We start from the raw sequence: 20,574 nt of genomic DNA, 5'->3' as shown, positions 1-20,574 counted from the left end.
GTGACACAATTATAAGTAAACGTGTTAAATTATTTCCAGACGTATTATAATAACTTTACTACAACTCATGAAAATAAAATTTGACTCTTCATTTATCCCCCTTTCCGGTGCTGACTTGAAGCAAATCACATATCACGTAGATGCGTGAATTATAGTCTACATAGAAGCTTCGGCGGAGCTTTCTAGATTGTTTTGATCATCATCGGCTCCCCAACATCCCCACGCGCCCGAGAGCTTCGCCTTCATGTCCCTGCTCAACGGCGGGATGAGATTTCGCGGTATCAAAAACGTTGACAGATTGAAAAGGTCCAAAAACACCTTGTAACGATCGCTGGAATTTAAATGGAAGTTCTTCTCATATCTTTTCAGTAACCGCGGGAAAAAACGAACAGCATATTTTACCTCAGTGTGGACCGCAGGTACTGATAACCGGAAGAACCACCGGTGCCGAGCTGTTGGGAGCCAATCATCCTCTGGACCATGATGACGTGATTATCTGGGTAAAAGAACTTGCTTGTGAGATATTTTAGCAAAGTGGAATATCAATAAATGCAAAAAATAATCAATTTCTCAATTGTTTACATCGCCATTTCGTGATCAAGGAATCGATGTCCATGAGTAGCGTGAGGATCTGGTGAGGCTGACTAAACCGAGGCTCGTCCCTGTACAGCGTTATCATAACGGCGCCTTGGAGAGCCGCGTGAGTAAATCTCCGCTCTCCTCTTGACACAAGAGCGTCGTGAAGAGCCTCGTTGAATATCGTCTCGAAGACCGCCCTCCGCGAAGAGATGTCGGAGAGCCGATGGTTTCTCACCTGCTCGCTCTTCTCCGCCTTCGTATAATAATTCGATTCAAAATGTGATCATTCAAAAACGTTAACTACAAAATCGTGTACTATTATTCACCGCACGATATAATTAAACTCGGATCTTCGAATTATGTAACAGACGTACAATGGAAACCGATTTATTTGAAACGACTCTCCGTGCCTAGCAAACAGAGCTCTCTTCATAACAATATTCGCTTCTCTTGTCCCTTCGATTTAATTATTATTACGGCGACAGGTGCGGTTGACCGCAGAAACCGACGTCGCAAACTTATGTTACGTTATGTAGTCGAGAGTCGGTGAGTGGGTGTATATCTGATGCCAGCGAAGCCCGTTAACTGACCGCAGGATCGTACAGTTCCTCGATTGTTTTTTTCCCACCTTTTAACTTTTACCTTTAATTATCTTCTATTTGCTTTCACACCTTATGCAACTGCATCTAATCGTAGGTAAAAGAAGCTGTGTTTACGTTATCTGTTAGTCTAGTCGCTTCCTTCGCAAAGTTTATTAGATGATTTGAAATTCTCAGTACCATGCTGAAAACATTGGGTTTGACTCTTGATACACTCTAATGCTTAGTAGCAAGTCAAATGCACTTTCGCAAAGTCACTTTCCGTAACGTAGGATGTGAATGAACCGAAAAGACAAGCCTCTTACCTTGGCCGAAGCCTCCTGCTCCGTCAGCATCCCTTCAACCGCTCTGGTATACTTTCCCCAGAAGTCGAAATTGTGGGGTTCCAATCCAGGCGTGCGCTCCAGCCATCGCTGGACCAGGCAGCTCAGACTCGGCTCGTTCTCCGCGAGGCCAAGAGCTGTCATAGCCTCGGGATCCCTGCCAAATACCCTGGTGTAACTCTGGTTGTACTTTACTCTGTGCTCCTGAAGCAGGCCGAGCTTGTTCTCGAGCAGGCGAAACTGGAGCGACTGGAAACCGGATGCAGGACAGAGGTAGTCGCGGAAAGCCATAAAGTCAAGTGGTGTCATCGTCTCCAGGATCATCACCTGGTCCACGAGTAGCTGAAACCAATTTTCCGATTTCCTGTTATCCCTCTTGGTTGATATACTCGGAGTTTTCAGTAAAACACGCGCACTCGACGCCGGCAGATTAGGCAACTGATACTACATGTCACATTCCGAGCGTTCGAATTGCCTATTTGCTGGCGTTGAGCGAGCGAGTTTCACAGAAAACTCCGGATACATTAACTTCAGCCTCGATCGAAAGCCCCGATTTGTATTTATTCTCATTTTTTTCGTTTAACGAAGATTGAGACTATTGATCCGAAGAACCCAACGCTCGCTGTCAGTCCTTACTAGAGTGCAAGAGGATTTCTTTGGCTTCTCACGGTAAGCGGAGACCCTCTTGTATCACGGAGCTCATTCACGACAGGCTTACGCACGTCACCTGTATCGTGTACTTTGGCACACAATTAACTTGGGCAAGGAGATGTCTCAGATCGGAGAATTTGGGCTGTTTGAAAAGCGAAGCTAACGAAATGAGTGGGGAAATCCTTACGGGTTTTCCTGAAAGCGGGTTTTAAAATGAGATTAATGGTCTCTGTAGGGTCTGGCGTCAATATAAATTCGTAGGATGTCTTTGAGGCATTTCTGTGAACGTAAACGCAAACCTAGGTGTGACTTCTCACCAAAAACAATAATGTAATCGTACCAGTTTGAATAGGCTAGGGTGTGAGAAAACCGTGAGTTTGTAGTCGCGGGCAGGTTGGACAAATGGGATGAATGTATAATATACACGCAAGGATAGGCTTGAGGTCTGTAAGTCGAGACGACGAGTGGGAACTCGACACTGGCCGTGACGACGGTAAGAGATTTTCGATCCGAAGAAAACAGGCCGCAGAGAAGGAGAGGAAAAGGAAAAGAAATAATATCAACCCGGTTACGTGTGCATTACTCTGCAGGATATAATATATGCATGATATTGCAGGTGCAAGATAACATGAAATACGCATCTAACTATATACATATGTGTTATATGTTTCACGGAATCCAACGGAGATTGTTGTAAGACCTCGAGGGCAGTTGAGGCTGGCCTGACGATTATACATTATGCGAAATTCTCGTGGGTCTAACTTACTCAATATATTGTTATTGTGAATTTGTGCGTATTACCCATACAAATACAAGGCTATGCAATATGTGTGTATATCGTGTAAAATTCTACAACAGTTCATCGCGTTCAAGTACACATATCGATGTGGCACAATATTCACTCATAGAAAGAGAGAGAGAATCATATCTAAGAAGTTATTTAACAAATATTTAATCCACGAGGCGGTAAACGATATCGGGAACGCGTTACGAGGTCGCCTCCGTGAAATAATAGTAACGTCGTATATGCGCACAATATATCATGATGCAAAAAATCGCGAGCTTGACCCAGATACCTTCGCTACACGCGCCAGGTAAAACTGATCCTACGTCCTATATACACTCGAAATCCTAAATGTAGCCCGAAATGTAATACTTCCTTGATCATAGTTACACTCGCACGTGTGTATATTCATAATTGGATTACACCCAGCCGTGAACACGGAACAGGTCGTTTACCCCCCAGGCTAATACCACTGTCATTGTCACCAGGGGATTTCGTTCCTTTTATCTTTTTCTATTTCCGCATTCCGTACGTATACCAGTCTTCGCACATTTCGAGTTCCAACTGATGTACGCAATGTCTAGTTTATCATCTCAGAGTGTTACGAGTTCGGCTGAAATATCGGTGGAAAATATAGCAGCAAAAAAAATCCTATTTCACTTATTATTACGACATTTGAACAGCTTTTACGAACTTTCTTTTGCTTTGATATTCGTGTGATTTCCCTAAAACAATCACGCCCAGTCGCTTATGCTGGATCCCAACGGCAAAGAAAAGCCAATTAACTTTCAGCTAGCCAGAGCACAAAATTGTACGTGTAAAGCTGTTTCCTTATTTACCTCTGCTTGTTTTTCCTCTTTTGTTACAGTCATGTTGTAAAATATTTGCTTTCCTATTTGCATACTCGCTGATTTCATTTACTTGAAAATATAAATTTGTACCAAGTGGTCCCCCCTCCCTGCTTTTTGATGACCACTATTAGAAAAAAAACTTTTCTCCAGAGTGGCAATATTAAAAAGCGTTTCTCAATCTGGACATATGGGTTTCTTAATTGTGGCCATGGTTTTATCTAACTACATATTATCATACACATACCGTTTCGCACCATCAACAAGCACACAAGCAAGTTCAATTATACGGATTATATTTCAATTGTAAAGTTGTAGACTTACTTTTAGTATAAGGACGATTCGGTTCAACCTCTTCAATATTTCGAGCGTTCTCGATTCGTCAAGACCCTGAAATTGACGAACTGCTTATAGAAAAATAAATATGAGAAATAGGATACTGTGGAAATGTTTAAAAATTCGCGTCTGCCAGTTTTCACCTCAGTGTTGAACAAGGCGCGAACAGAGTCAAGTTCGAAGATGATTTGCTTGAACCATAGCTCGTATGCTGTAACAGTAATTGTCATACTATTCATTGCTGTACTTATTAACGTAATCGGATTATCTTAAGGGGTCAGAGCAAACTTGTGCATCTCTCGAAGAGCACTATTATGCAAAACAACTATCGTCGCGTAAAACATCACATTAAATCGCTGACCTTGGTGGGTTACGATGAACAGATGCTCGTCGTGTACGCCTTCCTCGCCACATTGCGAGCTCAGCATCCTTTGAGCCGACAGTATTTTATCCAGACGAAGGTATTCGCCGTAAAGCATACCCGGACCCTCGGTCAATTGATCGCCATCCTGACTTGTGTCCTCGCTGAACAGATTGGTAAATATTATACGTTGTTCGTATTGCGCAAGGTTCTCGCGAATTGAAGCTTAAGTCTAAATCGCCATCAGTCTAATGATGTGTAACACAGAACCATACGACCTGATGACCCGTTAAATGATAATCTGACGAAATAGTAACGAAATTTTGAATTGTCATTGCGACAGGCCAAAGACGAAAATAGTCTTTGATTAAAAATTTATTATTCCACTGTCACTGACTCGAATAAGCTATCAGTTTATCGGACTTGACCTATGAAGAAGTCACGAGGAAAAAAAATTAGTTAGTATCATACTTGTTTTTGTTTGTGTTATCTCGCAGCGGTACGAAAGTTGCGAATATGTTTCGTTGCTGAAACGTCTCTGTGATTTTCAGTGCCGTTGAGTAATTGAGATGATTTATTTAATGAAGTGTAAATCTTCATTTGTCTGGTTCATTGTTAAAAGTTATGTTAAAAAATATTCTTTCTTCGTGTCACGTAGTATGATCTCTAAGTATTATTTCGAGTATACACTTTTAATTCTACTGACCCTCCTCCGTTTCTCATGGGGCACGCCATCGCTCAGGCAAATCTCTTTCGGCGTTCTGTATATTCACCAAGGCCTAACGCGAGAGAAAACAGATAATGTGTATTGAATTTCGTATAATTGATTAATAAAATTCAAAAGGGAATAAAAATAATCGCCTACGATAAAATGAATAATTCAAATACGAATGAGTGTAATGTGAGAAGTAATTGAAAGTCAACTTCCTTGAAATTTTGTTATTGGTAAACTATGATTATACACAAAGAGAACAAAATAAACGAGTGAATAGAAATTAGATGGTACGTTTTACTCAATTCACGTGTATAACGAAATTAAATCTACGCGTTGCAGACGATAAATTTGATAAAACGAATTTACTTTTATGTCTCAATATGTAGAGAAAGAAAATGATCTCGTTTTGTTGACGGTCACTCGGCGACTGACACGTGAGCTCCGAGGAGCTATGGTTGGCTCCCTTTATGAGCAAAGAACCTCAGAGGAGAGAATTATCGAACTCTGTCATCGACTTCGCTTTCGTATAAGTTCTCAGTTTCTTGCACACACGCTCCACTACAAATAATTACGAGATATATCAGTGTCGAAACCGCTACTATCAATGTCACTCTTTCCTTTCATAAATATTCGCGCACTGATAAAAATGGTAACAAGAATGATAAATTTATCATTAATAAACGTAAATAACTCAATGTAGAATATGTTGATATGACGCAAAAATTTCGCAGCTAATATTATCCCTCTATATAATATGCTCGTAATCAGCCTTAAATCTGTACATTTTTAATTCGTAGTATAATAATTAAAGCTAATTCATGTCGGATTGATAATTCATCCACCCAGATTATTGTCTACCCGTTTATACCACCAGATCTTGCGAGTTTCGTAAAAGTCCTGAGCCCAAACTTGTCGAACACAGAATACATTATAATCGTTCTTCCGTAAAAGCGATAACTCAAAAGTCATTGATACTGTAGATCAGAAATAATTGATTTATAATTAAGTAAGTTCGTTGGGCTAGTTCGTATCCGACAATTGAAACTCAAATGTATCAAAGCCACAGCTTCGAAAAAAAATCATCCCCTCTCAGTGGCTATGCGCCTCGTTACCTGCAACCCGATTCTGTTTTATTGATTTTTTTTCAACACGCCGGCTTCTCCGCAACGCGGATATCACATAAGAAATTTTTGTCAAGTTTTGTAGGCGTAATGTAAATATGCAAATAGCGTCATCTGGCGACGACTAAGTTGAATTATATTCATGCGCCCGTATGTGATATAAGCCGAAGTGGAGAAAAGAGGATTGTTAAAATTTGCATCATTAAAACAATGATGGCATTAAAAATGTTGCGAGTTTGTAGGGGGTCGATATTATCGGGTTGCAAAACTTGTACCGTAAGGATAGGGAGAGAAGATTTGGCTAATGGGCTAAAATATTTTAGCACAAGGATCAACGAGGGTGAGCCTGATACGATTTGTGAAATAGTCAAATATTGGAGTAACCGGTTTGAAAATGAGGGTATTTCAGAACCTGTTGAATCAATCGAACATATTCTCACTCACGTACTCGGCTCAAAAAAGGTATGTCTGAGACTCATAGAAAATGATGCTCATTAAATTTTTTCGCGTCCGTTAAGGGGAATATTTACACATAGGAGCAATCCATCAGCAAGCCTGAGAATCTGTGATCAATCAGTCTGTAATTGCGAACCAGGATTACAAATAACATCAAAGTAAAATGGGAGAAAAAACGCTTTTAAAATTTATAATCCCAGATTTATTCATAGTGTATAAGGGCGGGGGGTGTATCTCTTGTATTCTAAGAAAGAATCTGACATCCAGCGTTACAGTTCCAACACCGTGATTCAGACCATGGACTTGGCTGATGCGCCGGAGCAGCGGCTATCCTTAGACCAAATAACCAAGCTTCAATCTCTCTGTCAGTGCAGAATGTCAAGGTGCGCAGTTCTCGTTGATGCAGTATTTCATCTTCAACCTTATTTTATGTCGCATATTTTTCAGCAGTCCACAAAATTTTTCAGAATGCCTGTGCAGTACATCATCGGCGAATGGGATTTCAGAGATATTACGCTGAAACTGGTCCCTCCCGTCTTCATACCACGACCAGAAACCGAAATTCTGGTTGACATTGCACTCAGGAGAATGGCGGAAGCTAAGAATAGTCATTACATAGTGCTGGATATCGGCTGTGGCTCTGGAGCTATCTCTTTAGCTTTGGTTCACTCGAGCAACCAGATAGCAACGTCACAGGCAATAAAGTTTCACTTCTTGATTCCTTTTTCCGCATTCCTTGCAATTTTGACAGCTTTAAAAACTTTATTTTTCATTTATTAAATGTCTGTTTTATTATAAACACTTTCTGAACTGAAAAAGTTACCCTTTTCATCTGTTGCAAAGTTTTCTATTTATAGCCCTGTTGTTGGATTTATAACGGTCATCAATTGATTATCTCCATGTCAAATTTACCAACTTGCCTTTTAATTCATTTTTAGATTCAGTGCACATCTGTAGACAAAAGTTTATACGCTTGCGAATTGACCAGGCAAAATGCAGAGATTTTAGGACTACAGGACAAGTTGAGAATCGTAAACGCGGCTCTTAGGGAGAATGGTACAATAAAATCACTAAATGACTCTCATCCGGGTGTTGATTTTGACAAGCAACAGTTCGATATAATTATCAGCAATCCACCATACATACCGACTGAAAAATTAATGGAATTAGCACCGGAAATAAAAATGTAAAAAATCCACTGTGATCTTAACGTGATTTAACTCGTCGGTGAATAGAAATTGAAGTAATGTCCTATTATAAATGATCTTTCTGTTTTTAATTTATTTTCATTAGATATGAAGATCTCAGGGCTTTAGATGGAGGCAAGGATGGTTTAAGCTTGATAAAAGCAGTCCTGAGATATGCATCAAAAGCATTGATTCCCAGAGGTTTGCTGTTCATGGAAGTCGATCCTACGCATCCGGAATACATTGAATTCTTCACCAAAAAATATACAGATTTAAAACTAAAGTTCGAACACACGTACAAAGATTACTGCAACAATGATAGGTTTGTTGAATTATCAAAATTAGATTGATAAATTAGGGAAAATCACTTCAAATTTACTTTTCCGTTACTCTAAATTTATTTTTCATTCACTTTGAGAGATTACTTATTTTTTATATCGTTATCAAAGTTGTTATCCATTCAATAACTACACATTTTATTATTATCTTTCATTCTTTCCATCTGTCTGTATTATCAATAAAACACGTTCTTTGAAGATTTTTGTTTCCTTGTAATATACCTCAACTTCCGAAAACTTGCAAGAAATTTTTGATCGTCTTTTAAACCTTGAAGAAATCCTTATTGCTTATTATACACGCAGAAGCGATCTGACATAGTTTAGTAAAACAGTAATACTGGTAAACAATGATAATTGATGCGTAACCCAATGCACAAGTCAAGCACCAGGTAATCATCCCTTGGAATCTTTGGATGGCAAACGAGAATTACTAATTAAAAATATTGACGTACAAGATAAATTTGAATCATATCGAGACTGCGAGCCTATATTAAATGACAATTTTTTATGTACAGAAAAACCAATAGAAAAGAGTTTATATTCGTTCAGTACTTGTTTCCTATTATATGTAGCTTAAGCTAGCCGCATTATTCTGTATTTAACGCATCGTTGCAATCGAACGATACACATTTTATAGAATGGTAAAACAAACAAAATACGTATAACTAATTGCATACTAATCAGTGACTGGTGTAATATACACACTTTTTCCCTCAACTTTCCAAACCTTAATTAGATTATCTATGTTATACATAATTACTTAAGTACAATATCGTAGCAAAGGGTATTGAATATACGTAATATAAATATATTACAAAGAGCAATTTGCGGTTTCGTTATTTAAATGTGGAGAGAACATATTATTGTCGGAATGTTAGCAGATTTCAATACTCGTTCGTGAATCCCAACAATCGGAAAAGAATAGAAACGGAACGATTAGCAGAATTATGAATCCCATTTCTTCAAGTTTCCGAATTAAGCATGAGTTATTCCAATGAGCCACTGTTCGTTTTAATCTGTTTATTCGTTTCTATTCGATTTTATCTGTTCTCTCCTATCCCATCATATTCGCGACAATGCCACCTCTAATAGCTTGTTCGTTTCAATTATTTATTTAGAATAAGGGATGACAATTATCAATCCGATTCAATTCTTTCTATCCGAATTAATTCTTCTCGAAGAATACGAAACATCCGTTTACATAAAGAAATCGCAATAGATCGTATTGAAATTCTCAATCCGTTTCTATTCTTTTCCGATTGTGGGGATATACGTAAGTATAAGTTTTTGAAATTTGAGCATTGCGTGAATTTGAGCATAGTGTGAATAACAAGCTAATGGGTCGCCTAAAACTTTCCGTACTTAAAACGTAGGCACAGCGTAAAGGCACCCGAAAATATGCCAATATGTGACATAATAAGGTTAAAACGATTAATTTATTTCGTACCTAAATACGTGGCTAGTAAAATTGCACCGTGCAGGTAAAAGTGTTGTTCCTATTTTTTCGTAATTTCGCTACAATGGTATGTATTTTAGACTTCCTAAATATTTGTACAGTGCAATGAAAAAGTGCAGAGGCAAATTTTACTTTCATTCACTTTCATAAGTTGGATTCCGAATGCAAGGATTTGGTTACAATTGTTGATTACCGAATAATTAACTTTGATGTCTTATCTCTCGCCATTTCACAAAAAATTAAAAGAAAAAAATAATAACACTCATAACAATAATAATGCGAACAACTACGCCACACAAGATTGGTGGTTTATTATTAAGAGTGTTATCATCTTCAGACAATTGTATCTAACAGCGAATGATTCGAAAAACACATTAGTAGGTACGTGTAAGATAATACTTCGACCATATCAAAAGATCTATATCGTTTCGAATTTTTCATGCGTTTATAAATATTTATCGCAAAATGCGATATGAAACAAACGAAACAAAATATAAAGCACCTTTAGCCTATGACCACTTGTTTGTTCTTTAAAAATTATAAAAATAACCATAATAACAATAATAATATTAGTAATAATAAATAATACATCAACGACGTTTAATATATCTCGTTACTCGTGGATATAAATAATATGCATATTAAAATTAAAGAAAATATAATAAACTTAGCCGACCACAACCCAGGTATTATTCGATTTAGTTAAGCGTCTAATGTTATCAATCAAAATCATTAAAATAACCTAACTAGTTTAATCGATCATTGAAGCTTCTCTAACTTGTGTTGATTTTTAAATACAAACTTGAATTACTAAATTCTAAATAACTACATCTAGATAGTTATACAAGATACTAAAGTTGTTGAATTTCAACTAATATTTACAAGTGCGATAAAATTATCGCGTCTCGTTGCATTAAAAATAAGACAATAGTAAAAAACAACAAAACATGTTGTGAATTGAGTAGTAAACATTATTCACTATAAAAATTCTCTAAGTACAGTTTGACTTTGCATGGAATTGCTTACCTCATGTGTGTTTGTATGTGATTAGAATATATATTTAAAACAATTCTTTTTATACTGATTTCGTCATATAGTAACAACATTATGTATTACGGGAATGTAATACGTGTGTCGAATATTGAGCAGTGACAAGTGTGTCTTTACGACGGTAATATACATGACAAAAAGACTAAAAAACGCACCAGTGTTGTACGATAAAACATTATTCTGGAAAAATCGAGCCACCTCATGAATTTCGTGTCGTCACTGTTAACTATCTATAGCGGGAGAATTCCACTTGAAGTGCAGATCGTTTAACGCGCATACGATGAAATGTAACACAATATAGACGAAGAGAAAGAAAGAGAAAAGAATTCACCTAAGTTATTTCGTGCGCTAAACGTGATCGGTGTTATTATCGTTCCTAGGCCTAATCGAAATACGAGAGGACTGTGTGAGCTCCGTTAAAAGAGCCTCTGAATCGCTCGCATTAAGATTTCCACCGTGATTTATTTGCGTCTGGGCGCTAATGCTTCGTGCAAGCTTTAAAACCGCTTTTTCCCGCCGTTGTTTCTCCCTTTCAGTTTTAAGCTTTAAAAATTCGTCATCCGAATTCATCGTGCTTGTACTACTCATGCTAATATTATCTATATCGATCACAGGTCCCATTTCAAAGCCTGGGGCAGATTCGAAGGCAGCACTTGATCGAGCCGATTGCGTACTGCGTTGGGTTCTGAAAATGGAAGGGAAGGAAAATAACAGAACTGCCCTTTGTCATATCAGATTATGAGAATCAGTTCAACTCAATACCTTGGCGCACTGGGAAGTCTGATCGCCGCAGCAGGCGCGCTCGTTGATAGAATTTCGCCACCATTTCGACCATTCATTGGGGAAACTGTTCCCGGAACGTTCATAGGAGCAGAAGGAGGTGGTGCGCCCTGTGGGAAAATGCTTTGAACGTGAGGCCTAGTCTCCGGCCGCATCGACGTCATGGTCATCTGTTCATCAACCTCCTCGATTACTCCAATTCTCATCGATCCGCCACCTAGAAGCAACAGTCAGCGGTTAGTTATTGGTTGAAATTTATTTGGGATTTCCAAGCATTTTGGTAGGATAAAAAATTGTTTCATACCGGCAAATCGAGACTGCTGCAAAGAAGCTGTTGAGTTTGAATTTGGAATTTTTCCTGGCGTCCTGGTATCGTCGTTTACTTTATTACCGTCGGGTCTATCTTCCCTACTGAAAAGCCTCCGTAGAACGTTAGTTACGCTGTTTACTCTCGTGAGCGAACCGCCAATATTACTAGGTGTTGATCCCCCGCTGAATCTGCGCTCTCTGGTACTGACTCTGCTTCCACTTCTGCGCAGGTGAAGTAATTGAAAATAAAGAAAGGAAAGAAATGGAATAAATTTTTCTTCAGACATGATCAGCTCCCTGCAACTCTGTGTTTCAGAAAACGAGTCTATGTTGTCACACTCGGTAGAGAGCGTTAGTAGTACAGTTGCGCGGTTTGCAATATATATCAGTGGGTTTGCGCGATTACCTTTACGGCCTTTACAGAGTGCAACCCGTGCAACTGCACTACTAGCGCCTTCAATAAGAACTAAAATTATGTGACATACTAGGTTACTCTTTTTACTTTTTCGCTCGATCTAGTTGCAGGGGGCTGGACATGATACACAGCTATATCATTTTTGATCAATTTACACCGCATATACACAGATGCACAATAATAGTAATCTAGTACAAAAGTAGAATATTTCTATTGACATCAAGTCGGTCCAGACTGTAGAAAATTAATTTGAAAATCCGCTTGATGTTTTTAACGCAGAATTTAAGTTGCCAATAATTGTATAAAAAATGTTACACAGTCTAAGGAACTGCCAATCACATGCGTTATATTGTTCAAACAAATTGTATAAGATGAAAATCAAGAGCAGGTAATAATTGAATGAAACATGATTAAGCGTTAGCTAACGGAACAGTACAACATCGAATTACAGTGTATTAAGTTTTTTTTTGCAAGAAAAGAACTTACAATCCGTTGTAAAAATAATCCATCAGCCAGTTTGGGCTGCGTGAGTGCAGTGTGCAAAATAAAAAAAAGAGGAGACAAACAATGAGTGATTATTGAATGATAAACATCTGAATTCAAACTGTGCAATAATTTTTTTCATTAATATTGTACTCCAGATTGTTTGAAACTGAATCGTTTTCTTAATTTCACAAATTTCGTTCAAATTGATGATAACGAAAAAAGCCTTCCGTTAAGTAGCTGACATAAAATTACCTTGACATTTTTCCACCTGCAGTAAAGTGTATACCCGATGCAGCGTCGTCTGCTAGATCATTGTGAAATTTGGTATTGTACTCCGGTGCCAGATCTTCAATCCTGACCGATGATGGCTGCAATTCTTGCTGAGCAGCGGAGAGTTGAATACCGGCGGTTGAAGACTCGGGATGTTCTTCTCGGAAAGGCTGTGCAGCCGCTGTGTAGGGCAATTCCATTGGGAATACTTCATCCCAATATTGATCGCGAATAAGTTCCGGATGTTCGTGATGCATTTCATCGACAATCAGATAGCTCACCTGTAATTCGATGTAAATGAAAAATTTGACTATTCACTCGCATGACGTGAAATGAACGATGTATGAAAGCAGGTAATATTACCTGTAAATTTCTGTCTATTATCCAGTTAACTTCAAAGTCGTCGTCGTCCTCGCCAAAAGGATTTATCAAAGTTTCGGCCACTTTCAACCACCCCATGTAGAATAGAAATTCAAGAGTCGTGAAGAAGGGAAAATACAAGTCGATTGCTTCCGCTGACAAATCACCTGTCCATTGCCTTCCCATGATACAGGTCAAAAAGTATGAGTATACTGCCAGTGTGACGACTTGAGTGTAGACCAGAGGCACACTGATCATGTCATAATGTATGAGCCTTCCGGCGTTTCCTCGAAACTTGTTCAACTCGTCAATCAAAGTTTTCACAGCAAAATCATCACGCACTCTGCCCTCTTTTCGAGCACGAGTAACGATGCTTGAGGCCCATACTATAGGTAACCAGTGTTTGCCAGGCTTTGGAAACTTGGCGTTAAGGCTTTGGAATATCGACAATTCATTTTCGAGCAGTAAACCAGCGTCAACAAAGTGTTCCAATGTTGGAAATCGCTTTTTAACTCTAGGCGATATGTTGGTAAGCACTAAAGTCAAGCAAACGCAGACGTATCTGAAAGAAAGAGTAAAGTAGAGCAACATTAGTATATGAAATGTAATCGGGAGTGATTGTTGTGTTATTTTCTCTTGATATTAGTAAAGGGGTAAGCCGCAAATAAATAAGTCAATAAATGAATTACCTCGTGTTCAAGAAATAACCAAACATACAGTTCAGTCAAAAACCGTCCAGCCAGGCTTGTCATGTAAAATAGGTTTAAAAGTGCACCTGAAGTTAATCAAACTGAATTTGGTTCAAAAAATATTCCATTCGTACAGAAAAAATTAGAAAATCATAAAATTTAGTGACGATAGGACAATTATTGATGACTTTGAAGAGCTAACATTATTGAATTGTTTCTATGATGAAAAAATTGCACCGTTTCATCGATTTTAATGAACTAGGGCTCGTTCTGTTCGTAAATGAATTCTTTAATAATGTATAAAGTCGGATATTCGATAAAGTTTCAGGATTTCTTTTGGTTTACTATTCATCACTTATAATTATTTCACTGATCACGTTTTATCGATCAACTGATAAGTGAAGTAGAAAATATGACTTTGTTGGTTTGTAGAGAAATCATTTAAGGTCAAAATCAGCTCTAGTTCATTGAAATCGGTCAAATGATGCGATAGTTATGCTATTCAGTTATATGCAGTATTTTTTAAATTGCAGTTCAAATTCATGCTTTTTTAATTTCATCTGCAAGAAGGGAATACTGTTTCAACAAAATTCAAGTCAATTAACTTCAGTTGCATTTTCAAATGTTTTTACTTCATATTTCTGTCTGGACAGCTCTTTGACTGGACTATAACTTTGGTACATCCGAAACAGAAAACTTAATATACCTTAAAATCAGTATAAAAACCATCTTCACTATCCCGCTTGTTAGTTTCGGTAATTAATTATTGTCTACCTGGTTACCGTACCTCACAATGGTACGCCGCATAAGTCTTCCGCGTTCATCTTGGCCGTGAATAGTTGCAGAAACAAAAACTGCAATAGAGTCAGGCCAAGGAATAATCATGTACTGATTCCACCACCTGGTCATGACGATACTGACGTAGAAACCGAGTACGAAAGACAGTGGAATTTTGTCGCTGTACGCCTTGCAATACTCGACAACTGCCTTAAAGTGTCCTTTTTGCACGTCATCCAGGAGAAAACGATGTATGCCCGTAATAGCATAGTTCAGTATTAAAAAAGCAGCTAAGTCGAACCACACCAATTTGTAAACGCTGGCTCGCCATCTAATATGTGAAAAACGAAATAACGATTTTTACAAGTTTCACGTACGTGTTTATAACAAGGATTAGAAATTAGTAACAACATTTTGACGTCACACACCGTATTTCTGTCTTTATTGGGAGAGGTGTTAATTCGAAAAAATAACAAACCTCTGTAACGTTAAGTGGTAAGTATAATAACGGGACTAGATTGTGCAATAATCAGTGACGATGTCTAGCACACGCCTCAATGCGTACAGTCCTATCTTTGACAATGATGAGTTGATCGAGATAAGCTATTTATCAGTCCCGCTGAGTGTATCCGGTTATGTGAGTAGAGACTGTAATAAAACAGAATCCACAAGTTGGAAATTAAAGCGACGGTAACGAGGCTATCAAAAAGATTCTATTTTTGACAATAGAGGTAGAAGTAGAAAAAAAAAAAAAACTACTCGTTCCTTTTCTTTTATTACATTTATATGTCAACTACAGGCAATAAAAAGATATCGCAAACAATGGACGTTCTAATTAGACACGTAATTCATGGTGTTGTAAATTTTTTTTCGGAATGTGTCTATTCTTAAAACAAGTCATTCCCAAATAATGAATTGTTATTTTCTGCCAATACATTGCGAGTATTGAAATTTACGTAGTAAGTGTACAACAAATTGTGCGACCTTTGAACTTTGGACTCGACAGCATATTACCTCATTTACAATCTTCTTTATAATACTGCCAATCGGCTTTGGGCAATCTTTTTACATGGATTTTTTGCTAGACAGTTGACTCACAGGCGAGATTACAGGAAATAGCTTTTATATTGGATCGCCAACAGCCGCCAAGGATCACTTATTTCGGTTCAAAATCTCTATTAAGAAAAGTGGTATTGTAATGTGGTCATTTTGGTCACATGCAAGATAAAAAAATGTACCAGTAAAGCGGGACAGAACCGGACCAAGATTGTCCCGGGTAGTTGAAATACACGAATAATCAGTATCAATTATTAATTGACTTTACAGGCATAAATAGTAGTATCGTATGAATAAGTATCATTTATAGTCATTACATCATTCATTATCATCACTAGTAAAAAGGAATATAACATTTTGTGAGACATTCTAAAAGAAAAGGAGAAAGTAGAGTAAAATTTCTTTCATTAAAAAGGAGGAAAAAAAAATGTTGGTGGAATTATTTGACGAAAATTCTTTCGTTAAAATGATGACTCCAATTTGAATAATTAACTTTCGAGTAAAGCGTTACAATCTCTACCGGCTGCATTTTTCCGTTTTTCACTCAAACAAAACAGACAACGCTTTTGAAGTAATTCCGAGGAAATGATGATACCGTTATTATCGGACACTGACGTGGTTCAAATAACCATACGAAGTGCAAAGTAAACGGTGATTTACTTTCGAATAAATATGAGGCTGAAGTTAATAATATCGGTCTAATGAAACAACAAAATTCTTTTGCCTCATTATAATTTACTGCATTTCAGATGTTTCTAAAATTACGAAATAACGATTATTCCACAACGTAAATCATTATGATTACACTACGGTATTAATAAAATCGGTGTATCGGTAATGCCAGAACACGTATCACATTTCCTTGTCACATCATGTATGCCCTGTTGAGAAATTAGTAAGCTTTGTTAAACGTTCGTATTCAAAAGAGAGTGAAAAAAAGCCGACTAAAGTAATCGCAACAAGTAAATTATCGCATCACGTATGTACATATGTATACGTCAAAATGTGGGACCACTGAGAATAATAGTGAAAGACTTTTTGAATAATAATGTCTAATGACTAACTCTGTAAATAAGTACGCCGCTTCACAGAAATCGCACGACAAAGTTCCTACAAGTTGATCATTGATCAGTTATTCCGACTCACAATCAGGAAAAGTTCTGGGAGTCACCTTTTATAGTGAAAAACAGCTGAGCTGGCATGAAATGACTAGCTCAAGATAGGGTGATTCTTAAAAGATGGATGACAAAAAATTCAGACCGATCACAAACAGTCGCAGCCACGAGTCATTCATTTACAATCTGCCATCGATAAAACCTTTACATGCCGCAATTGAGAGTTTCGAGTATTAGATTATTCTCACAATCTGACCTATTTGATCACACTTATCTTAACCCATCAGGCACGTTGTGTTTAGACAGATGCCATTCATAGATTATCAGATAAGTTCATCAAGAGACTCACAAGCTTGAATCAATATGACTTCAACACTAAGAACATTCATAATTTTTTACCAACATACCAGTGGAGAAGATTGAAATCGATTAATTAACTCATTTAGAACGGTTCTCCATTTTCGTGAACATACGTTTGAAAAATTCATAAGAAAAGTTTCGCTAATCAGTTTTTTTTTTAGGGATGGATTTTGTCACCAATTTCGATACCCATCTGAAAAAAATTATATGGAAGACTATCCCTTCATTTAATTATGTCTTCTAGTTGAAAAAGTGCAGCTTAAGCAGACAAAAACAGCGACATGTAATTTGTGTTCTCATTTCTAATTCTATATGCTACTTGAACTTAATTTTTTATCTGGAAAAGAAAATATATAAGCTCGGCACCTGTTAATACAGAGTTGTAAACTTGAAAAATATTACCGCTGTAACAGACATGTGTATAACTTCTGACATAGGTTTAGGAAGATTTTGAAAAAAATCCGATATCTTAATAGAAAGATACAGAAACGAATTCTGTTGTAAATTTTTTATTTTTTTTCACCGCTCAATTTAATACAGTTCTAGAAAGATTAAGGAGGTGGCTGAATTCTGATTGACCAGGCAAATGCGTGATCAAATTCGAAAGACACAATTTTTTCTTTCTAATTGTAATAATTTCTTGTTTTTGTTTTATTGTCGTATCTCTGTGCAAGAAAAAAATATACATGTATAAACAGGCCAATTTTACCGACATATAGATAAATTTTTAACGATTGCTAAAGTGATATTGCACCCTTGAGACAATTGGTGATACAATCTTATTGATCTATGCAGTGTCGCAAGTTTTACACTCGAGTTGTTATCTTAGACTACATTAAAATTTCGAAGAACATGGATTGAATTCCGATGTGAATTAAGTGTGACTAACGCGATGATGACATATTGAGAGAAATAAAAATAACTAACAAACAAACAGTTTGAAACAACAAAATAAGAAATTACGTAAGAAGTGACTTATATCTTTGGAAAGCGGCTTTTTATTATTTTCAAGAAAAGTGGCTATAACTACACGCCTATTATACCTATAAATCGTAAAGGAAAAAAAAAAATTCATCATAATACATGTCCATAAACAGCCTTCCATCATAAACCGAGATTACAAGCCAGAAACTATACATAACACAGCAAAGCTATTGGAAAAAAAACCTTGTCGCATGATAAGAAGTGACATTCTTAGCTAATTAATGATAAAAAAAATGGTACCTGCATATTTTTATCAAGGTTAAAAGAATTCAAGGACAGGAGTACGATATCTGGAGGAAGGAAGGATGTGGCAGGCATGGAATCAGTCGTTTTTTACCCTGAGATAGTCAAACGATCTGAAATATAGAGGCAAAACATTTGCTTCGTTATCTAAGAGAACAAAGAGGAAAGAATATATTTGATAATATTAGTTACCTGAGCAACAGTTTGATGAAGCATCCAAATCCTCGACAGGTTGCAACTTCCGCTGTGTAGGTGACAGTCATCTTGGCACTTTTGACGGTTTAAAATTGAAAGGAAAATGAACGAGAAGAAGATAATGACAAAGTGTCCCAATGCGCTATTCAGACACCGTCGTGCGGAACTGATCGCTGCTGTAATTAGCCGTCAACTAAATTTGTCATTTTTCCGATCCTTTTGATGTCTGTGGTAGCTGGCAGAGATGATTAAATCGTTGATCAAAGATGATGTAAAATGCAGACAACAGCGACAATGGTCAACGATCAGCATTAACGGAAATGTATCGATTGATGCATTATACTCATCCAGCAGTTGAACGTTCCGTTTACGACGACACCGACGATGATGAAGAACAAAAAACCGAGTTGAAGGCCAACTGATATATGTATGTACGTATAACTCCTCTGCCAACTTATCGTGTGGCCTGTTGCATAATAATTTATTCTTCTTTGCTTGTGCGTATTGTTAGTTTAAGGATTTCAAAATAACGTCCCTCGTTAATTTAATAGACCGTGTCTTATTATTCTCTGGTTTTTTTTCAAGTATAACATACACCATACTTCGACAGTTTTCTTTTCACTACACCACTAAAATTATTATCACTGCCTGGTAGCGGTGATAATGATAATTTTTGGCTCCTCGTCTACGGACAATAAAAACAACTCAAGTATAACCAGCACGGGTAATAATGTCATCTCGTCATATCTTGGCATAACAATGAGCCTCAGTGTATACCTGAAAAAGAAATAGAAATAGGAAAAAATGAAAAATAGAAAGTCGGATCGTGGCCGTAGCATTATTCTGAATTATAATAATTCCTATCGGTAAAAAAAAGTCCGTGAAGTATCAGAACAAATAGAAAAAGGTTCTTCCCGTGACAATCGGTATAAGTAGGTACTTTAATTTTTCAATTTCGCGGCTTTTATCGTTTCACGATTTTCTTTTATTTTTCGAACCTTTGGTGGCATTACGAACAAAGGAACGTGTGTTTTCTCGACACACGATGTTTGACGGACAAAAGAATTCCGAACAGTTTTATAATTTATACCCTACCTGAATCAAGAAGGCAACAGAATCGGCTATACAACGATGCAATTACTGCACTCGAACGATTTAAACTAGAATCAATGCAGTCCGTCAGAGGGGTGGAGAATCGGAAAGGGAAGGAGGTTGTGCGTTGCGGGAATTCCGACATGCATTCACGCGGTACAATGTGCACGTATTACGAGGCCGGAATTGGTGAGAGGAAATGTTTGTAGAATTGTTTGCGGCACCAAATAAATCTACTTCAATTACGTTGTCACACACTAAACGGACGCCAAGCGATGTCACGATACACATGTGCTCTTTTTTCTCGCGCCCCGCAACTCACAAACACCGCACTCCACGGCCGCTGACAGCTGACTGCGGTCGCCGAGTTGAGCCAAAAGTCGAGCGCGCTGAGTCGCTCGGTTGGTAAGATAGGTCTGTGACTTTTTTTCTCCTCTCACTGTTTTCGTGTCGATTACGAGAAACCATTACGACACGGATTCACCCGCGTGCGTACGAGGCCTATGCGGTCTATGACGTTCTCGTTTCCGATTTATCGGCTGATCTCTGTAGCCGACAAGATTAAATTGTCGAGTTCTTGTATGAAACCTACTTCCGTATGATGAAACTGATCAGGCAAGGTGAATCATTTATCAGTTG

At 37.6% G+C, this 20,574-nt stretch overlaps 3 protein-coding genes across 9 annotated transcripts; 1 reads left to right on the top strand and 2 right to left on the bottom strand.

Moving 5' to 3' along the window:
- Positions 1–9: 9 nt before the first annotated feature.
- On the bottom strand, positions 10–5,635 carry LOC107220679 (tryptophan 2,3-dioxygenase). The gene is made up of 9 exons (XM_015659356.2): positions 5,563–5,635; positions 5,188–5,260; positions 4,482–4,645; positions 4,264–4,331; positions 4,109–4,174; positions 1,484–1,843; positions 583–832; positions 403–496; positions 10–331 (listed from the first exon to the last, which is right to left on the bottom strand). Exons 2-9 carry the CDS (start codon positions 5,214–5,216, stop codon positions 157–159), a joined length of 1,206 nt encoding a protein of 401 aa, XP_015514842.1. The 5' UTR covers positions 5,217–5,260; positions 5,563–5,635; the 3' UTR covers positions 10–156.
- LOC107220680 (MTRF1L release factor glutamine methyltransferase) lies at positions 4,534–9,684 on the top strand. Of its 5 annotated transcripts, XM_046739161.1 has the most exons (6): positions 4,537–4,657; positions 6,641–6,778; positions 7,039–7,156; positions 7,241–7,469; positions 7,712–7,959; positions 8,067–9,684. In XM_046739161.1, exons 2-6 carry the CDS (start codon positions 6,712–6,714, stop codon positions 8,308–8,310), a joined length of 906 nt encoding a protein of 301 aa, XP_046595117.1. In that variant the 5' UTR covers positions 4,537–4,657; positions 6,641–6,711; the 3' UTR covers positions 8,311–9,684. The 5 variants fall into 5 exon arrangements, with proteins under 5 accessions (XP_046595119.1, XP_046595117.1, XP_046595120.1 ...); XM_046739163.1 differs by lacking the exon at positions 6,641–6,778 and having other exon boundaries at positions 4,534–4,657; positions 7,041–7,156; XM_046739164.1 differs by lacking the exon at positions 6,641–6,778 and having other exon boundaries at positions 4,543–4,657; positions 7,049–7,156.
- On the bottom strand, positions 9,607–20,284 carry LOC107220684 (bestrophin-4). Of its 3 annotated transcripts, XM_046739143.1 has the most exons (9): positions 19,939–20,284; positions 18,841–19,620; positions 15,369–15,538; positions 14,901–15,221; positions 13,428–13,986; positions 13,047–13,345; positions 11,889–12,115; positions 11,567–11,801; positions 9,607–11,489 (listed from the first exon to the last, which is right to left on the bottom strand). In XM_046739143.1, exons 4-9 carry the CDS (start codon positions 15,020–15,022, stop codon positions 11,153–11,155), a joined length of 1,779 nt encoding a protein of 592 aa, XP_046595099.1. In that variant the 5' UTR covers positions 15,023–15,221; positions 15,369–15,538; positions 18,841–19,620; positions 19,939–20,284; the 3' UTR covers positions 9,607–11,152. The 3 variants fall into 3 exon arrangements, with proteins under 3 accessions (XP_046595099.1, XP_015514851.1, XP_015514852.1); XM_015659365.2 differs by lacking the exon at positions 15,369–15,538; XM_015659366.2 differs by lacking the exons at positions 14,901–15,221; positions 15,369–15,538.
- Between the last annotated feature and the right edge of the window lie 290 nt (positions 20,285–20,574).

The sequence above is a fragment of the Neodiprion lecontei genome, chromosome 4 (assembly GCF_021901455.1).
Source record: "Neodiprion lecontei isolate iyNeoLeco1 chromosome 4, iyNeoLeco1.1, whole genome shotgun sequence".
Taxonomy (NCBI): Eukaryota; Metazoa; Arthropoda; class Insecta; order Hymenoptera; family Diprionidae; genus Neodiprion; species Neodiprion lecontei.
This window is presented reverse-complemented; position numbering and strand designations above follow the sequence as displayed.

What these genes read in the sequence shown, in the direction of transcription:
- LOC107220679 (XM_015659356.2), bottom strand. Translation starts at nt 5,216, where the DNA reads ATGGCGTGCCCCATGAGAAACGGAGGAGG. An exon ending in GCGCCTTGTTCAACACTGAG is followed by an intron (nt 4,175 to 4,263) that starts GTGAAAACTGGC and finishes CGTCAATTTCAG; the next exon opens with GGTCTTGACGAATCGAGAAC. An exon ending in TACCTGCGGTCCACACTGAG is followed by an intron (nt 332 to 402) that starts GTAAAATATGCT and finishes TTTAAATTCCAG; the next exon opens with CGATCGTTACAAGGTGTTTT.
- LOC107220680 (XM_046739160.1), top strand. Translation starts at nt 6,528, where the DNA reads ATGATGGCATTAAAAATGTTGCGAGTTTGTAGGGGGTCGATATTATCG. An exon ending in ACGTACTCGGCTCAAAAAAG is followed by an intron (nt 6,780 to 7,040) that starts GTATGTCTGAGA and finishes TCTGACATCCAG; the next exon opens with CGTTACAGTTCCAACACCGT. An exon ending in TTAGCACCGGAAATAAAAAT is followed by an intron (nt 7,960 to 8,066) that starts GTAAAAAATCCA and finishes TATTTTCATTAG; the next exon opens with ATATGAAGATCTCAGGGCTT.
- LOC107220684 (XM_015659365.2), bottom strand. Translation starts at nt 18,911, where the DNA reads ATGACTGTCACCTACACAGCGGAAGTTGCAACCTGTCGAGGATTTGGA. An exon ending in TAATAGACAGAAATTTACAG is followed by an intron (nt 13,346 to 13,427) that starts GTAATATTACCT and finishes ATCGAATTACAG; the next exon opens with GTGAGCTATCTGATTGTCGA. An exon ending in AGACTTCCCAGTGCGCCAAG is followed by an intron (nt 11,490 to 11,566) that starts GTATTGAGTTGA and finishes TTCCATTTTCAG; the next exon opens with AACCCAACGCAGTACGCAAT.